This window comes from Bubalus bubalis, chromosome 1, assembly GCF_019923935.1.
Source record: "Bubalus bubalis isolate 160015118507 breed Murrah chromosome 1, NDDB_SH_1, whole genome shotgun sequence".
Lineage (NCBI taxonomy): Eukaryota > Metazoa > Chordata > Mammalia > Artiodactyla > Bovidae > Bubalus > Bubalus bubalis.
The window spans coordinates 181,786,757-181,804,614 of NC_059157.1; the positions used below are offsets into that span (position 1 = coordinate 181,786,757).

General features: G+C 39.4%; 1 protein-coding gene across 2 annotated transcripts in view; it reads left to right on the plus strand.

The window, feature by feature from the left end:
* Positions 1-2,363: 2,363 nt before the first annotated feature.
* The window catches only part of NPHP3 (nephrocystin 3), a 51,609-nt gene continuing 36,114 nt past the window's right edge, over positions 2,364-17,858 (plus strand). The window contains exons 1-6 of one of the 2 annotated variants that reach the window (XM_025291706.3): positions 2,364-2,819; positions 4,630-4,755; positions 5,466-5,616; positions 7,395-7,547; positions 8,746-8,879; positions 10,506-10,666. In XM_025291706.3, coding sequence (XP_025147491.1) covers positions 2,424-2,819; positions 4,630-4,755; positions 5,466-5,616; positions 7,395-7,547; positions 8,746-8,879; positions 10,506-10,666 — 1,121 coding nt within the window. In that variant the 5' untranslated portion in view covers positions 2,364-2,423. The remainder of the gene's footprint in view (positions 2,820-4,629; positions 4,756-5,465; positions 5,617-7,394; positions 7,548-8,745; positions 8,880-10,505; positions 10,667-17,858) is intronic. The other variant, XM_006052128.4, reaches the window with a different exon arrangement.

Below are 17,858 nucleotides of genomic sequence, written 5' to 3' on the forward strand. Positions count from 1 at the left end.
GAAAAAACATCTACTTCTGCTTCATTGACTACGCTAAAGCCTTTGACTACACAGATCACAATGAACTGTGGAAAATTCTTCAAGAGATGGGAATACCAGACCGCCTTACCTGCCTTCTGAGAAACCTGTATGCAGGTCAATAAACAGCAGTCAGAACCAGACAGGGAACAATGGACTGGTTCCAAATCGGGAAAGGAGTATTTCAAGGCTGTCTGTTGTCACCCTGCTTATTCAACTTATATACAGAGTACATCGTGCGAAATGCCAGGCTGAATGATCTACAAGCTGAAATCAAGATTTCTGGGAGAAATATCAATAATCTCAGATATGCAGATGACATCACCTTAATGGAAGAAAGCGAAGAGGAACTAAAGAGCCTCTTGATGAAGGTGAAAAAAACAGAGAAAAAGCTGGCTTAAGACTCAACATTCAAAAAGTTAAGATCATGGCATCTGGTCCCATCACTTCACACCAAAGACATGAGGAAAAAAATGGAAACAGTGACATATTTATTTACTTGGGCTCCCAAATCAATCCAGACTGCATTGGTGACTGCAGCCATGAAATTAAAAGACACTTGCTCCTTGGAATAAAAGCTATAACAAATGTAGACAGCATATTAAAAAGGAGAGACATCACTTTGCCAACAAAGGTCCTTATAGTCAAAGTTATGGTTCTTCCAGTGGTCATGTAAGATCTGAGCCATAAAGAAGGCTGAGTGTCAAAGAATTGATGCTTTTGTACTGTGGTGCTGGAGAAGACTCATGAGAATTCCCCTGACAGCAAGGAGATCAAACCAGTCAATTCTAAAGGAAATCAACCCTGAATATTCACTGGAAGGATTGATGCTGACGTGAAGCTTCACTACTTTGGCCACCGGATGGGAAGAGCCAATTTATTGGAAAACACTGTGATATGGGAATGATAAAGGTCAGGAGGAGAAGGGGACAACAGAGGACGAGATGGTTGTATGGCAGCACCAACTCAATGGACAAGAGTTTGAGCACGATCCAGGAGATGAAGGACAGGAAGCCTGGTGTGCTGCAGTCCATGGAATCGCAGAGAGTTTAACACTACTGAGGGACTAGGCCGGAGAAGGCAATGGCACCCCACTCCAGAACTCTTGCCTGGAAAATCCCATGGACGGAGGCGCCTGGTAGGCTGCAGTCCATGGGGTCGCTAAGAGTGGGACACGACTGAGCGACTTCACTTTCACTTTTCACTTTCATGCATTGGCGAAGGAAACGGCAACCCACTCCAGTGTTCTTGCCTTGAGAACCCCAGGGATGGGGGAGCCAGGTGGGCTGCCGTCTATGGGGTCGCACAGAGTCGGACTCGACTGAAGTGACTTAGCAGCAGCAGCAGAGGGACTATTACCTGTCCTCCTACCCCGGGTTCCAAACCTGGAGAGGTTAGAAACTTGGCGGAGGGGCAAGAGCACAAGACAGCATAAGCAAGATGACAACCCCACTCTTTTCCTGACTTAAAAGTTTAAAAGTTTCCCCATCTCTTCATGTTTTATGATATGGCTCATAGTGGATCCTTTCCTTTAATGGGTTAAATGTACCATATTCCTCTGAAGTCCAGGTCTCCAATGTCCCATGTTGCAAAAAAATCGAACTTTCACCTTGTCTAAGGTGAAACTGGTGGTCCCAGGCTGTAAAGTCTAGAAACATTTTCTTGGCTGATACTATGTCTCTCTGGTCATTCCAACTGCAGACATTCTGAGAGATGCATAATGAGAGGCATATAGCAGTCACTCAATAAATTTCTGATTTCCTAACTGCCTTCGGGTTCAATCCCTGTGTCGGGAAGATTCCCTAGAGGAGGAAAAGGCAAACCCACTGCAGTATTCTTGCAGGGATAATCCCGTGGGCAGAGAAGCCTGGCAGGCTACAGTCCATGGGATCCTAAAGAGTGGGACGCGACTGAGCACACACGCATGCAAACTGCCTTCGAGAGGAGAGCGGCGTCTGGAAAGGCCGCAGCACAGAAACTGCAGCAACAGAAGTGCAGCAACAGGGGACTCAGGCCAGAGTTCAGTGTGAGGCACGCGCCCGGGGGAAGTCTTGGCCAGGTAGAGGAAACTGTGAGAAGCCTACTTGCGCCCTCCCGTAGGCACTGACAAAGTGCAGTGGCGGGCCAGAGCCACATCCCTGCTGCACTCTGCGCCACGCCGATTGCTTGCGCAGCAACCCGCTGGCGGGCTCCGCTACCTAGCCCAGCCCAGTCCTCCCGTCCCGCCCCGCCCCGCCCCGTCCGTTCTGCTCCTCTGGCCCCACCCTGTCCTTCTTGCCCGCCCACTGGCCCGCCCCTCCTTGATATGCTCGCCCCGCCCCTTCCTGCTGCCCCGCCTCGTCCCTCTGGTCGTGTCCCGCCCCCTCCTCGTACCCTGCTGGCAATTAGCAGCGCCAGCCAGCGCCATGGGTACCGCTTCGTCGCTCGTGAGCCCCGCGGGTGGGGAGGTGATCGAGGACACGTACGGGGCGGGCGGCGGCGAGGCCTGTGAGATCCCGGTGGAGGTGAAGCCCAAGGCCCGCCTGCTGCGCAGCTCGTTCCGCCGGGCCGCGGGTGTGGCTGCTGCGGGAGCCGGGCCGGGTTCGCTGCCCCGTGGAGCGGGCGGCGGCGGGCTGCTAGGGGCCAGCTTCAAGTCTACTGGCTCGTCGGTGCCCGAGCTGGAATACGCGGCTGCTGAGTACGAGCGGCTGAAGAAGGAGTACGAGATCTTCCGGGTCAGCAAGAACCAGGAGTTGTTATCCATGGGCCGCCGGGAGGCCAAGCTGGACACGGAGAACAAGCGGCTGCGGGCCGAGCTGCAGGTAATGCTGTGCCCGGGCACTCACCGGAGATGACCGCGACACCTGGGAACTGAGGCCCGGGGCCGTCTGCCCACCGCCCCGCAGCCGCATGGCGGCACTGCCAACTGGACCCTGAACGCCTGACTTCGTCCCTTGTCCGTCCTGTCTCATCTCCAAACCAAAAAGTTTTGAAAGTTAAGCAGAAACTGCTCTGCGTTTTACTTTGAAAGAACATACTGCCTTGCGGTCTAACCTGATTCTTTAACAACCACCAGCTCCCCCATCTCCCTTTTTTTTTTTTTTCCTGTCCTTGGGCCATTCATTCAGACACCTTGAAGCTATTAGCCCGGAGCAGCAAATGCTCGGGGCTTCCCTGGTAGCTCAGCTGGTAAAGAAAATGTGAAAGTGAAAGTCTCTCGGTCGTGTCCGACTCTTAATAGTCCATGGAATTCTCAAGGCCAGAATACTGGAGTGGGTAGCTTTATCCCTTCTTCAGGGGATCTTCCCTACCCAGGGATTGAACCCAGGTCTTCCACATTGCGGGCGGATTTTTTTACCAGCTGAGCCACAAGGGAAACCCAGGAATACTCGTGTGCTCGAGTGGGTAGCCCATCCCTTCTCCGGGGGATCTTCCTGACCCAGGAATCGAACTAGGGTCTCCTGCACTGCAGGCGGATTCTTTACCAACTGAGCTATCAGAGAATCTCTGTTAAAGAATCTGCCTGCAATTCAGGAACCCCTGGTTGGATCCCTAGGTCGGGAAGATCCCCTGGAAGAGGGAATGGCAACCCACTCCAGGATTCTGGCCTGGGGAATCCCCATGTACAAAGGAGCCTGGCGGGCTATAGTTCATGGGGTCTCAAAGAGTCGGACACGACTCAGCGACTAAGCAAGAGCAGCACCAAATGCTAATCTCCAGGGAAGTAGGTCTGCCAGGACCACACAGATACACAAAAGACTTTGGTGACATCTGTTGAGGCAGCTCATCAAACCCTTCCTAGGCGTTTAAAACCCCGCCCCCCAAATGCAATTACAACAGGACAGAGTGCACTAAGGGGTGACAAATGTCCCAGGCCCAGGTTATTTCTGTTACCAATCCTGATTCCTTATGAAGCCTTGTTTTTCCTTTTTCATATACCTAGGCATTTAAAACACACACACACACACACCCTATATTTATTTAATCCATTCAGTCAGACATTTACTGAAGACCTGCAGTGTATCAGCCTTGGAGCTAGCAAGAGGAGTGACATGGAGCCAAGGAGTGCACAGTCTCACAGAAATAATTATTCTTCAGGTTAAACCTTATACATTGTGATTTTGTGTGGGAAAACTGAGTTGTAGTGAAGATTCAGAACTGGTGCAGTATTTCAAAGAAAAAGTATTAATTTCCACTGAAAGCTTAATGTTGAATATCTTCATTTATAATTCAAGCACATTTGCAGGGTTTTTTCCCCATTATATGTTTGAATAGAATGGCAGTATGCAGTTCTTGATAACTGGTGAAAAACTAAGTAGACTGTTCATATTCTGAGATATGTAATGTGTATATGAGAGTGTTGGTTGCTCAGTCATGTCTGACTACCCCATGGACTATAGCCTGCTAGGCTCCTCTGTCCATGGAATTCTCCAAGCAAGAATACTGGAGTGGGTTGCCATTTCCTTCTGCAGGGAATCGTCTGGACCCAGGGATTGAACCCAGATCTTCCCACATTGAGGGAAGGTTTTTTAACCTTCTGAGCCACCAGGGAAGCCCAATATGCATATAACATAATGTAAAATTTGGGAGGCATGCTATTTTTGTTAGAAATAACAAGGTAAATTTTTCCAGGCACTTCAAAAAACTTACCAGAAGATACTTCGGGAAAAGGAAAGTGCTTTAGAAGCAAAATACCAAGCAATGGAGAGAGCAGCTACATTTGAACATGACAGAGATAAAGTTAAGAGGCAATTTAAGGTAAATTTCATACATCTTTATCCCCAAAGTGACAGGGAATAAAGCAATATATTTTAAAAGTTCATATAATACTGTGATGAGTAAATAGAAGTAAATGATGTAGGAGTCATGAAAGGTATAAGAGCTAAAGTCTTATAAAAAGTAAATACTTTTTACTTTTGAAGTATTTGAGTTGGACCAGGTAAACTTGAGATAGTTTCAAAGAAAAGGTATAAAAGTGAACATTTTAATGGGGGTGGGGAGAGGCAAGGGTTATATTAGGGGAGAGCATTTAGAAATATTTCAGAATGTGTCCTTTGGGAGAGCATTACTGGTAATAAGTGTGCATGCTAAGTCACTCCAGTCGTGTCCAACTCTGTGACCCTATGGACTGTAGCCCACCAGGCTCCTCACTCCATGGGATTCTCCAGTCAAGAATATCGGAGTGGGTAGCCATGCCCTCCTCCAGGAGGGCAATAAGTGGGAGGGGGACAAATTTGCTAAATATCAGGTAGCACACACAGCATCCCCACACCTTAGATATATCCTCCTGGAATTCTACTGGGTTCCAGTTACAAAACAGTGACAGAGAGGTATTCACCTTACAAAAGAGGAGATCAAGGACCAAATGAATATTGATTTTATGAATGAAAGAATTTTCCCTTAAAACTTGATAATATCACTTTTTGCTTATGGAAAAGGATTTCAAAATTAAAGTACATCTTTTAAAGATTTTTAGGGAGACCAAGGAAAATGAAATTCAGGATTTATTGAGGGCCAAGCGAGAGTTGGAGAGCAAACTTCAGAGGCTACAGGCTCAGGGGATCCATGTATTTGATCCTGGAGAGTCTGATTCAGATGACAACTGTACAGATGTTACTGGTAAGTTTATTTCCTATTTATAATGTTTTGTGATATCAATATATTAATAGGTATAATGATTGTAGAGCCAACTTTGAATCCTTGTACTGATAAGTAATTGCTGTTACAAATAGAGTTGCTCTTTCTCTTTCTCATGTTATAACAGGTCTTTTCTATAGAAGTCCATGGTGTAGAAGCTGAGGTTCCTTCTATCTTGTTCTCTGCCAACCTTAACCCATAGCTTTTCTCTCTCTGGTCTAAGATAGCCCCTCCAAGTCCCATCATATATACAATTTAGCTAGAGGGAGTGGGGGAATACATTACTTTCCTTGAAAGCGCAATCTGAAAGATACATGCATTACTCTTGCTCAAACCCCATTGGCCTATACCTTCCTCAAACCCCATGTAGGCCTATACCTTCCTCTACCTAGGAAGATGGGAAAGTGTAATTATTAGTAGGAGAGCCATGTATGCACATAAAGTTTGGGGTTGTGTCAGTAAAGAAAGAAAGGGAGAATGGATGTTGGAGAACAGTTAGTAGTTTCTGTTACATTTTTCCACATAATGGATGTATTCTTGCAGCTATCAGAGTATCTACATGATGTTTCAGCAAATGGTTTCCAATACAGTTTTTTGAAATATTTTAAAGTTTTTGTTTTATAATTAAACATATTAAATGTCTTTCTAGAAATAAAGAAAAACTCAGAATCATAGAATGAAAATGTCCACTATGTTAATAGGAAATAATATTGAAATGTGATTGATATTGAACAATATTCTATTTTAAGTGTAGTGGGAAAATGAAGTCACTCTCCCATTTATAAAAAAAACTGTAGTTATATTCTTCCAAATTAATGTATTTTGGAGAGAAATATGGCAATTGATAATCCCCTCTTAATTTGCATTTTAGTACCATTGAAATCTACTAACTTTTGAGGAAAAAAATGTGAATAATGGCTTATTATGACTAACACATTAGTCTTAGTGGTTATTTCAGTGTTGACATATGTTAAAATATACAGTGTTTCAAAACTATTATATTCTAATTCTCTTGGCAAGTTAATAAAAACAAGTTAATATTTCCTCCTAGGTCTTTCTTCCTATTTTGATATAAACATGAAGAAGGAATGCCTGAGGGAATATTGCTCATTATTTGTCACCTATAAATAAAAATCAGTTTTGCCAGAGAGTTTCACCCAAATACCAGTTTACTTAAGTTTAGTCAAGGACTCCATGTTATAGCAAATATTACTTATTTTAAAAATGTGTGTTTAAGTACTCATTAATTCAGACATTAATTTTGTTCCTCTGGGAGTTAAAGAGAATGTACTCTTTACATCTTTAGCTTATATCCTAATGAATTACCAATATCAATTACTGATGTGCCAGTAATAGTCTTCCTTTGAAATTCTTCCCTTCAAATTTTACCCTGATACATAAATCATATGGTTATAAAAGTCTTTTAGAAATTTTTGTTGGGGAGCGTTTTTAATTCCTCTCTGTTATTATAATTTCTTTGGTTATTGTATTCCTAATTTCTTTTCATCTTTCTCTCTTTAATCCCCATTTTAAGATTGAGATAACCAAAACTGTGTTACCTACCACCTTAGAACATGCCAGAAGTTGGTGGCAAAGTACTTTCAGAATTATTCTTTTGATTTCAAAATCAAAGTTTGAATATTTGTTGTATTTATAATCTTATTGTACTTTTTTGGATTATAAATCCTGTTGAGTGTATTTGATAAGGTTTTGAAGTTTCAATATTATTTGGTTTTCATCCGATGAAATCTGCTTTACAGCTGCTGGAACCCAGTGCGAATATTGGACTGGTGGAGCCTTGGGAAGTGAGCCTTCCATAGGGAGTATGATCCAGCTTCAGCAATCCTTCCGGGGCCCTGAGTTCGCCCACAGTTCTATAGACGTGGAAGGACCGTTTGCTAATGTCAACAGAGGTAAATGGCTAATGGTAATTAGCCATTTGCTAATTAGCTTAGTTAATGGTAATGACTGTTTGTGTACTACAGTCTTGTGCTGGGAGAACTGCCATCAGCAGAGCATGAGACTTGTTTTCTGGGTGTCTTCCACTGTCAGGCCATTATGTTCTGGTACTTGTCACTGATCAGGAAGGATGAAGTTACATAATTCACATCAGGATCAGATGGTGTCCCCCAACCTGACTGACCAATAAGTTCTAATAACTGAAATTTTGTTCTGGATTCTCAGGTGTTTTAGTTGAGTAGTGAGAGTTTAATGTAGATCAGCTGAAAAACAGTAGTTTTCGTCTTTTCTTTTGCATCTTTGATGGTATTGAAAAGTTATGTGTGCATGTGTGCGAAGTCACTTCAGTCACATGTGCACCCTATGGACTGCAGCCCGCCAGGCTCCTCTGTGCATGGGATTCTCCAGGCAAGAATACTGAAGTAGGTTGCCATGCCCTCCTCCAGGGGATCTTCCTGATCCAGGGATCGAGCCTGCGTTTCTTATGTCTCCTGCACTGGCAGGCGGGTTCTTTACCAATAACACCACCTGGGAAGCCCAGTTTTATTCATTATCTTTGTATAATTTGGTATTCAAAACAGCTCTTAAGATCTGTTCAGAATTTCAGTACCACAGCAGACCTGAGATATTATAAGTAGCTCCATTCTTTTCTTAAAACTATGAAATTATTTATCTATTAGCAAAATGAAAATTATTTTTTAAATAATGCATTTTCAATTAGTCAAATATGTCTTAAAATATTCAGTCTCACTATCTTTAAGTTACTTTTCATTTTATACCATTCTTGAACTTTCTTTTTGACTCAGTATATTTCAAGAATAATAAACAAGTAAAACCAGTCTGGGAGCATAGGCCTTCCTCAAGTTACAAATTAACTGAACAGCCCATATGGCCTAGTTCCCTGACATTTGACTGGAGCCATGGGTACCTCAGCAGAGACCACTGGTGACTTTGATTGCTTTAAACCCCAGGATAGAATTTGAGATTAGAGAACTGATTGCCTTCTAATATGTTATTCTAGAAGTTATGTCGTATTACAAGTGAGATAAATCATTCTATGATGTCTGTTGTGTTTTTTCAGACTTTCAGACATCTTATCATATAGCCTTCTAGTAATTCTTTTGGGGAACTTATGAGAAATTTTATTTTCAGATGACTGGGATATTGCTGTGGCTAGTTTATTACAAGTTACCCCTTTGTTTTCACATTCTCTATGGAGTAACACTGTCAGATGTTACCTCATTCATACAGATGAAACCCAGACTGAAATGGATCTTTTCCTTAAGGTGAGGACATTTATAAATTTTGTATTCACTGATTTAAAATACAAGTTAATATTGTATTCTGGTTATGATAATACTGCATCTGAACCAGATAGTTTACTACATACAAGATTACATCGTAAAGAGTAGGAAGCATCTTGGGCTTTTCTTAAGAAAATGTCTTAGTATTTTCAGTATATTCAAATTAAGTCCTTGGAACTTTATGCTTTTGAATGCTTCATTACACATTCTCCACAGTGTTTAGCTGTGCCTGCTTTAGTTAATCTCTGCCAGCCCTATTCTTTAATCTGTTTCAGATTATAACAAAATTTAATCCTTGTCATGATTTTCAATTTTTCACAGCAGTCATTGGGGTTAATCTAAGGCAGGGGTCAGCAAACAAAAGCCTGTTGGCCAAATCTGGTCTGAAGTCTGTTACTGTGTAACCTAGAGCTAAGATTGGTTTCTGCGTTTTTAAATGATTGAAAAAGAAATCAGAAGAAGAATATTTTGATGTGAAAATCATATGAAATTCAAATTTTGTTGTCTATAAAATTTTATCAGAACACAGCCACACACAACATATTGTCTCTGGTTGCTTCACATTAATCGCAGAATAAAATTATAGTTGCACCTAAATGTACCACAAAAACCTCTGCCAAAACAGGCAGCTTCTTAAACTATTATTAATTTGCCACCTGGCTCTTCACAGAAAAGTTCACCAATTACCTTTCTAACTGAATTTTCAATAAATATGTGTGGCACATGCAATACCTTCAATATTAACATCCTCCAGATTGTTGATTAATAAGTCCATTTAGCTTTCCTTTTTGATATTACTCAATTTTGGAAAACAGACAAAGTATTTTGAAAACCAAAGCTTCTACTCACTAACTGAGTATACATTATTCCCAAATACATGTTGAAGGAATTATTAATTTATTGCATAGTAATAGTCAACATTACTAAGTAAGTTAATTTGTTATCAGTTCAGTTGCTCAGTCGTGTCCGACTCTTTGCGACCCCATGGACTGCAGCACGCCAGGCCTCCCTGTCCATCACCAACTCCCAGAGTTTACTCAAACTCATGTCCATTGAGTCGCTGATGATATCCAACCATCTCATCCTCTGTCGTCCCCTTCTCTCGCCTTCAGTCTTTCCCAACATCAGGGTCTTTTCAAATAAGTCAGCTCTTTGATAATTTGTAATAGACCAGCATATTTTTATTTTATATCTGTTTCCTTTAGTATTCATGGCAGACACTTTTTACTATATAAATTTATGGATTTATGTTTGTCACCCTGTAACAATAAACAGAAGTTATTTGTAAGAATAATAATAAAAATATATACCATGGCAAAATAACTTAATACTGTACTACTGTTGTTTTAAGTTTTATTATGAGATAAATCATTTTCTGAACTAGGAAACAGCCAAGCTGCTAAACTATTACTATTTTCAATTTATAAAGAAATTTGCCTTTCCTCTTAAAGATTTTTTTAAAATGTGATTATGATTTTTTTAGTTTTAAATCAGAGAATATCCAACATAACTTGTGATAAAGCATGTTTTTTGATTTTAAGTAATATGAAGCTGACTAGATCTTCAGTTAAATAAGCTGTGCTATCTTATGTTTCAATTTGTTTTTAGGATTACTCACCTAAACTTAAGAGAATGTGTGAGACAATGGGATATTTTTTCCATGCTGTGTATTTTCCAATAGATATTGAAAATCAATACCTCGCTGTAAGAAAATGGGAAATTGAGAAAAGTTCATTAGTTATTCTATTCATTCATTTAACCTTACCAAGGTAAGCAGAAAATTCTATAATTTATTATAGGGGTTAAACTTGTAAATAGAATTAAGTTTGCCAAATGAACTTGAAACATAAGTTCTAATTGCATTTTTTAAATTTTATTTATTTTTTAATTGAAGGATAATTGCTTTACAGAATTTTGTAGTTTTCTGTCAAACCTCAACATGAATCAGCTACAGGTATACATATATCCCCTCCATTTTGAACCTCCCTCCCATTGCCCTCCCCATCTTACTCCTCTAGGTTGATACAGAGCCCCTGTTTGAGTTTCCTGAGACATACAGCAAATTCCTGTTTGCTATCTATTTTATATATGGTAATGTAAGTTTCCATGTTACTCTCCCCATACATCTCACCTTCTCCTCCCCTTTCCCCTTGTCCATAAGTCTATTCTCTATATCTGTTTCTCCACTGCTGCACTGCAAATAAATTCTTCAGTACCATTTTTCTAAATTCCATATATATGCATTTGTATACAATATTTATCTTTCTCTTTCTGGCTTACTTCACTCTGTATAATAAGCTATAGGTTCAGTTCATCCACCTCATTAAAACTGACTCAAATATGTTCCTTTTTATGGCTGAGTAATATTCCATTGCGTTATATGTATAAGAAGTAATGGATACTTCTTTATCCATTCATCTATCAATGGACATCTAGGTTGCTTCCATGTTCTAGCTATTGTAAATAACGCTGCAATGAACAATGGGGTACATGTGTCCTTTTCAGTTTTGGTTTCCTTAGGGTTTATGGGTAGGAGTGGGATTGCTGGGTCATATGGTGGCTTTATTCCTAGTCTTTTAAGGAATCTCCATACCATTTTCCATAGTGGTTGTATCAATTTACATTACCACCAGCAGTGCAAGAGGGTTCCCTTTTCTCCACACCCTCTCCCACATTTATTGTTTGTAGACTTTCTGATGATGGCCATTTGACCAGTGTGAGGAAATAACTCACTGTAGTTTTGATTTGCTTTTCTCTAATAATGAGCAATGTTGAGCCTCTTTTCATGTGTTTGTTAGCCAACTGTATGTCTTCTTTGGAGAAATGTCTCTTTGGGTCTTTTTCCCACTTTTTGATTGGTTGTTTGTTTTTCTGGTATTGAGTTATATGAGCTGCTATTGAGTTATATGAGCTGTGTATTTTGGAAATTAATCCTTTGTCAGTTGTTTCCTTTGCTATTATTTTCTCCCATTCTGATGGTTGTCTTTTCACCTTGCTTATAGTTTCCTTTGCTGTGCAAAAGCTTCTAAGTTTAATCAGGGCCCACTTGTTTGTTTTCGTTTTTATTTCCATTACTCTAGGAGGTGGGTCATAGAGGATCTTGCTTTGATTTGTGTCATCGAGTGTTGTGGCTATGTTTTCCTCTAAGAGATTTAAAGTTTCTGATCTTACATTTAGGTCTTTCATCCATTTTGAGTTTATCTTTGTGTATGGTGTTAGGAAGTGTACTAATTTCAGTCATTTACATGTAGCTGTCCAGTTTTCCCAGCACCATTTATTGAAGAGGCTGTCTTTGCCCCATTGTATATTCTTGTCTCCTTTGTCAAAAATAAGGTACCCATACGTGTGTGGATTTATTTCTGGGCTCTCTATCTTGTTCCATTGGTCTATATTACTGTTTTTGTGCAAGTATCATACTGTCTTGATGATTGTAGCTTTGTAGTATAACCTGAAGTCAGGAAGGTTTACTCCTCCAGCTCCATTTTTCTTTCTCAAGACTGCTTTGGCTATTCGGGGTCTTTTGTGTTTGCATAGGAATTGTGAAATTTTTTGTTCTAGTTCTGTGAAAGATGCCATTGGCAATTTGATAGGGATCACATTGAATCTGTGGCTTGTGTTTGGTAGTATAGTCATTTTCACAATATTGATTTTTCCTACCCAGGAACATGGAATATCTCTTCATCTGTTTATGTCATCTTTGATTTCTTTCATCAGTGTCTTATAATTGTTGTGTACACTTCTTTTGTCTCTTTAGGTAAGTTTATTCCTAGATATTTTATTATTTTGTTGCAATGGTGAATAAGATTGATTGCTTAATTTCTCTTTCTGATTTTTCATTGTTAGTATATAGAAATGCAATTGATTTCTGTGTGTTGATTTTGTATCCTGTGACATTGCTAAATTCACTGATTAGCTCTAGTAATTTTCTGATAGTATCTTTAGGGTTTTTTATGTACAGCATCATGTCATCTGCAAACAGTGAGAGCTTTACTTCTTTTCCGATCTGGATTCTTTTTATTTCTTTTTCTTCTCTGATTGCTGTAGCTAGGACTTCTGAAACAATGTTGAATAATAGTGGTGAAAGTAGATACCCTTGTCTTGTTCTTGATTTTAGGGGGAATGCTTTCAGTTTTTTACCATTGAGAATAATGTTTTCTGTAGGCTTATCATATATAGATTTTACTATGTTGAGGTAGGCTCCTTCTATGCTTATTGTTTGAAGAGTTTTAATCATAAATGGGTGCTGAATTTTGTCAAAGGCTTTTTCTGCATATATTGAGATTATCATATGGTTTTTATCTTTCAATTGGTTAATATGGTGTATCACATTGATTGATTTGTGTATATTGAAGAATCCTTGCATCCCTGGAATAAACCCACCTTGATCATGGTGTATGAGCCTTTTAATGTGTTGCTGAATTCTGTTTCCTAAATTTTGTTGAGGATTTTTGCATCTATGTTCATCAGTGATATTGGCCTGTTGTTTTCTCTTTTGGGAGGTTGTCTTTGTCTGGTTTTGGTATCAGGGTGATGTTGGCCTCATAAAATGAGTTTGGAAGTCTTCCTCTGCTATTTTTTGAAAGGGTTTTAGAAGGATAGGCATTAGTGCTTCTCTGAATGTTTGATAGAATTCTCCTGTGAAACCATCTGGTCCTGGGCTTTTGTTTTTTTGGGAGATTTTTGATCACAGTTTCAATTTCAGTGCTTGTAATTGGCTTGTTCATAATTTCTGTTTCTATTCTAAGAATCTGTCTATTTCATCCAGGTTATCCATTTTATTGCCATATAGTTGTTCATAATAGTCTCTATAATTCTTTGTATTTCTGCATTGTCTGTTGTAACCTCTCCTTTTTCATTTCTAATTTTGTTGATTTGACTCTTCTCTCTTTTGTTCTTGATGAGTCTGGCTAAAGGTGTGTCAATTATGTTTATCTTCTCAAAGAACCAGCTTTTAATTTTATTAATCTTTACTGTTGTTTCTTTAGTTTCTTTCTCATTTATTTCTGCTCTGATCTTTATGATTTCTTTCCTTCTGCTATGTCTGGGTTTTTTGTTGTTGTTGTTCTTCTTCCAGTTGTTTTAGGTGTAAAGTTAGGCTTCCTATTCAATGTTTTTCTTGTTTCTTGAGGCAGGATTGTATTGCTATCAACTTTCCTCTTAGAACTGCTTTTGCTGCATCCCATAGGTTTTGAGTTGTCATGTTTTCATTGTTTTTTGTATCTAGACATTTTTTGATTTCCCTTTTCATTTCTTCAGTAAACCATTGGTTATTTAGAAACATATTGTTTAATCTTCATGTGTTTGTATGTTTTATATTTTTTTTTCTTCTTATAATTGATATCTACTCTCATAGCATTGTGGTCAGGATGATTGATATGACTTCAGTTTTCTTAAATTTACTGAGGTTTGATTTGTGACCCCAGATGTGGTCTACTGTGGAGAATGTTCCATGTGCAGTTGAGAAGAAGGTGTATTCTTCTGCATTTGGATGGAATGTCCTAAAGATATCAATGAGATCCATCTCATCTGATGTATCATTTAAGACGTGTTTCCTTATTAATTTTCTGTTTTGATGATCTGTCCATTCTTGTGAGTGGGGTATTAAAGTCTCCTACAATAGTAATCGTATTATTGTGTTATTGTCAGTTTCTCCTTTTATGTGTTAGTGTTTGTCTTACATATTGAGGTGCTCCTATGTTGGGTGCATAGATATTTACAACTGTTACGTCTTCCTCTTGGATCGATCCCTTGATCATTCTTTAGTGTCCTTCCTTATCTCTTGTAATATCCTTTATTTTAAATTCTATTTTGTCTGATATGAGGATGTAACTCCAGCTTTCATTTTCTATTCGCATGGAAAATATTTTTCCATCCTCTCAGTTTCAGTCTATCTGTGTCTTTAGGTCTGAAATGGGTATCTTGTAAACAGCATATAAATGGATCTTGTTTTTGTATCCATTCAGCCAGTCTGAATGGATTGGAGCACTTAATCCATTTACACTAAAGTAATTATTGATATATATGTTCCTATTGCCATTTTCTTAATTTTTTGTGGTTTTATTTTGTAGATCTTTTTCTTCTCTTGTATTTCTTGACTACATAAGTCCCTTTAACATTTGTTGTAAAGCTGGTTTGTTGGTACTGAATTCTCTTAACTTTTGCTTGTCTGAAAAGCTTTGGATTTCTCCATCAGTTTTGAATGAGATCCTTGCTGGGTAGAGTAATCTTTGTTGTAAATTTTTCCTTTTTCAGTACTTTTAATATATCCTGCCATTCCCTTCTGGCCTGCAGAGTTTCTGCTGAAAGATCGCTGTTAAACATATGGGGTTTCCTTGTACGTTACTTGTTGCTTTTCCCTTGCTGATTTTAATATTCTTTCTTTGGTTTAATCGTTGTTACTTTGATTACTGTGTGTCTTGGCATGTTTCTCCATGGATTTATCCTGTATGGGACTCTTTACACCTCTTGGACTTGATTGACAAACCCTTTTCCATGTTGGGGAAATTTTCAACTCTAATCTCTTCAAAAATTTTCTCATACCCTTTCTCTCATCTTCTTCTGGAACCCCTATAATTTGAATGTTAGTGTGTTTGATATTTTCCCAGAGGTCTCTGAGACTACCCTCAGTTCTTTTTATTCTTTTTACTTTATTCTGCTCTTCAGAAGTTATTTCCACCATTTTATCTTCTAGTGCACTGATTCCTTCTTCTGCTTCAGATATTCTGCTATTGATTCCTTCTATTTTTAATTTCAGTAATTGTGTTGTTTGTCTCTGTATCTTTATTCTTTAATTCTTCTAGGTCTTTGTTAATTGATTCTTGCATTTTCTCTGTTCTGTTTTCAAAGATTTTGATCATCTTTACTGTCATTATTCTGAATTGTTTTTCAGCTAGTTTGCCTGTTTCCTCTTCACTTATTTGGACTTCTGTGTTTCTAGTTTGTTCCTTCATTTGTGCATTATTTCTCTTCCTTTTCATTATTTTTATTTAAACTTACTGTGTTTGAGGTCTCCTTTCCTCAGGCTTCAAGGTTGAATTCTTTCTTCTTTTGGTTTCTGCCCAACTATGGTTGGTGCAGTGGTTTGTGTAAGCTTTGTATAGGGTGAGATTTGTGCCAAGTTTTTTTTGTTTGTTTGTTTGTTTTTCCTCTGATGGGCAAGGCTGAGTGAGATGGTAATCCTGTCTGCTGATGACTGGGTTTGTATTTTTTTGTTTGTTGTTTGGATGAGGTGTCCTTCATAGGGTACTATTGGTGGTTGGGTGATGCTGGGTCTTGTGTTCAGGTGGTTTCCTTTGGAGGAGTTCTTGCTATTTGATATTCCAGAGGGTTAGTTCTCTGGTAGTCTAGGGTCTTGGAATCAGTGCTCCCACTCCAAAGGCTCAGGGCTTGATCTCTGGTCAGGATCAAAGATTCCACAAGTGGTTTGTTATGGCATTAAGTGAGATTAAAACAAATATCCCAAAATAAGAAACCAAAGATGAACCCCAAATAAATGGCAGTTACAAAATCAGGCAAATAATAATTAAAATAATGGAATATACACATGTACATATACACCCATAAGCAAAATCAAAACAGTCCAAGAAAAATAAAGTCCAATTGATTGACCCAGTAAACAAAGGAAAACAAAAATTATATCTAATGGTTAAGAACTAAGCTAACTAAAAACAAACTGGAAAACAAAACTAAAGCAAGGTGCCAAGTGGAGAATAAAGCAATGAAAAGAAAACTAACAAATATGTTGAGAGGAAAGGAAAGAAAGAAAGAATAGATATGCAAAATTAAATAGAGGTAGATAAAGCAGACATATACATTAAAGCTTAACTTCAAAGTGAAAAGAACAGTAGGAAAAGCAAACAAAGAATAAATGTAGGAAAATAATAATAGGTTTTAAAAAAACTAAGATTAAAAAAAGAAAAGGAAAAAAGGAAGAGGAAAGGGGGAATAAAGAAAAATGAAGAGAGAGAGAGAAAAAAAAGGAAAACTCCACAGAACTGCAAAAGCCCAATGTAGAAGCAGAGGTTTATAACAAGGAAAATCATGATTGGATTGGCTGTGGGGAGAGAGAGGCTATGATGATGGCTCTACCCCTTACATGTGACTCAGTATTGCCTTGCTTCCATGGCTGCCTGGCTTTCCTTCACAGGCATTTCCCACCACGATCTCCTCCCTCACATCCCCTCAGTCCATCTGTCCACAGTCAACAGCAGCCCTTGCCCTAGGATTGCTCCACAATCCCTAAGTTCCAGCTCTCAGCCGCTGCACCTTCTGTGGACCTGCGTCCTTGTCCAGGATACATATGGCTGTGGCAAGGACTGTCTGATTCTCATTGCATTTAGGCTGCCACAGATCAGCTGGTTCACTCTCATAAATGTTTCACTCTCATAAATGTCTCATAAATGTCTACTCAGTTGCCCCAATGTGTGGATTGGACCCCTGCTTCAGGTCCCCGACCTGCTGTGGGTGGGTCCAGTCCTACTAACATTCCTGTTTTTCCTCCTAGTTCCTTCATCCTACTGAGTTTTTGTGTGGTTCTGTATATTCTTTTCTGGTGGTCTGGTACTCCTGTCTGCTCTCAGCTGATGTTCTGCACATACTTCTGTGTCTGAAGGTATATTCCTGATGTATCTGTGGAGAGAGATGTACTCCATGTCCACCTACTCCTCTACTATCTTGTTCTCTCTTTCTAATTGCATTCTTATAATCAAAGACAATCCTTGAAATTCAAAAAATTCTATGACTTTTCATACTTCAGTTCAGTTCAGTTCAGTCGCTCAGTCATGTCTGACTCTCTGCGACCCCATGAATCGCAGCACGCCAGGCCTCCCTGTCCATCACCAACTCCCGGAGTTCACTCAGACTCACGTCCATCGAGTCAGTGATGCCATCCAGCCATCTCATCCTCTGTCGTCCCCTTCTCCTCCTGCCCCCAATCCCTCCCAGCATCAGAGTCTTTTCCAA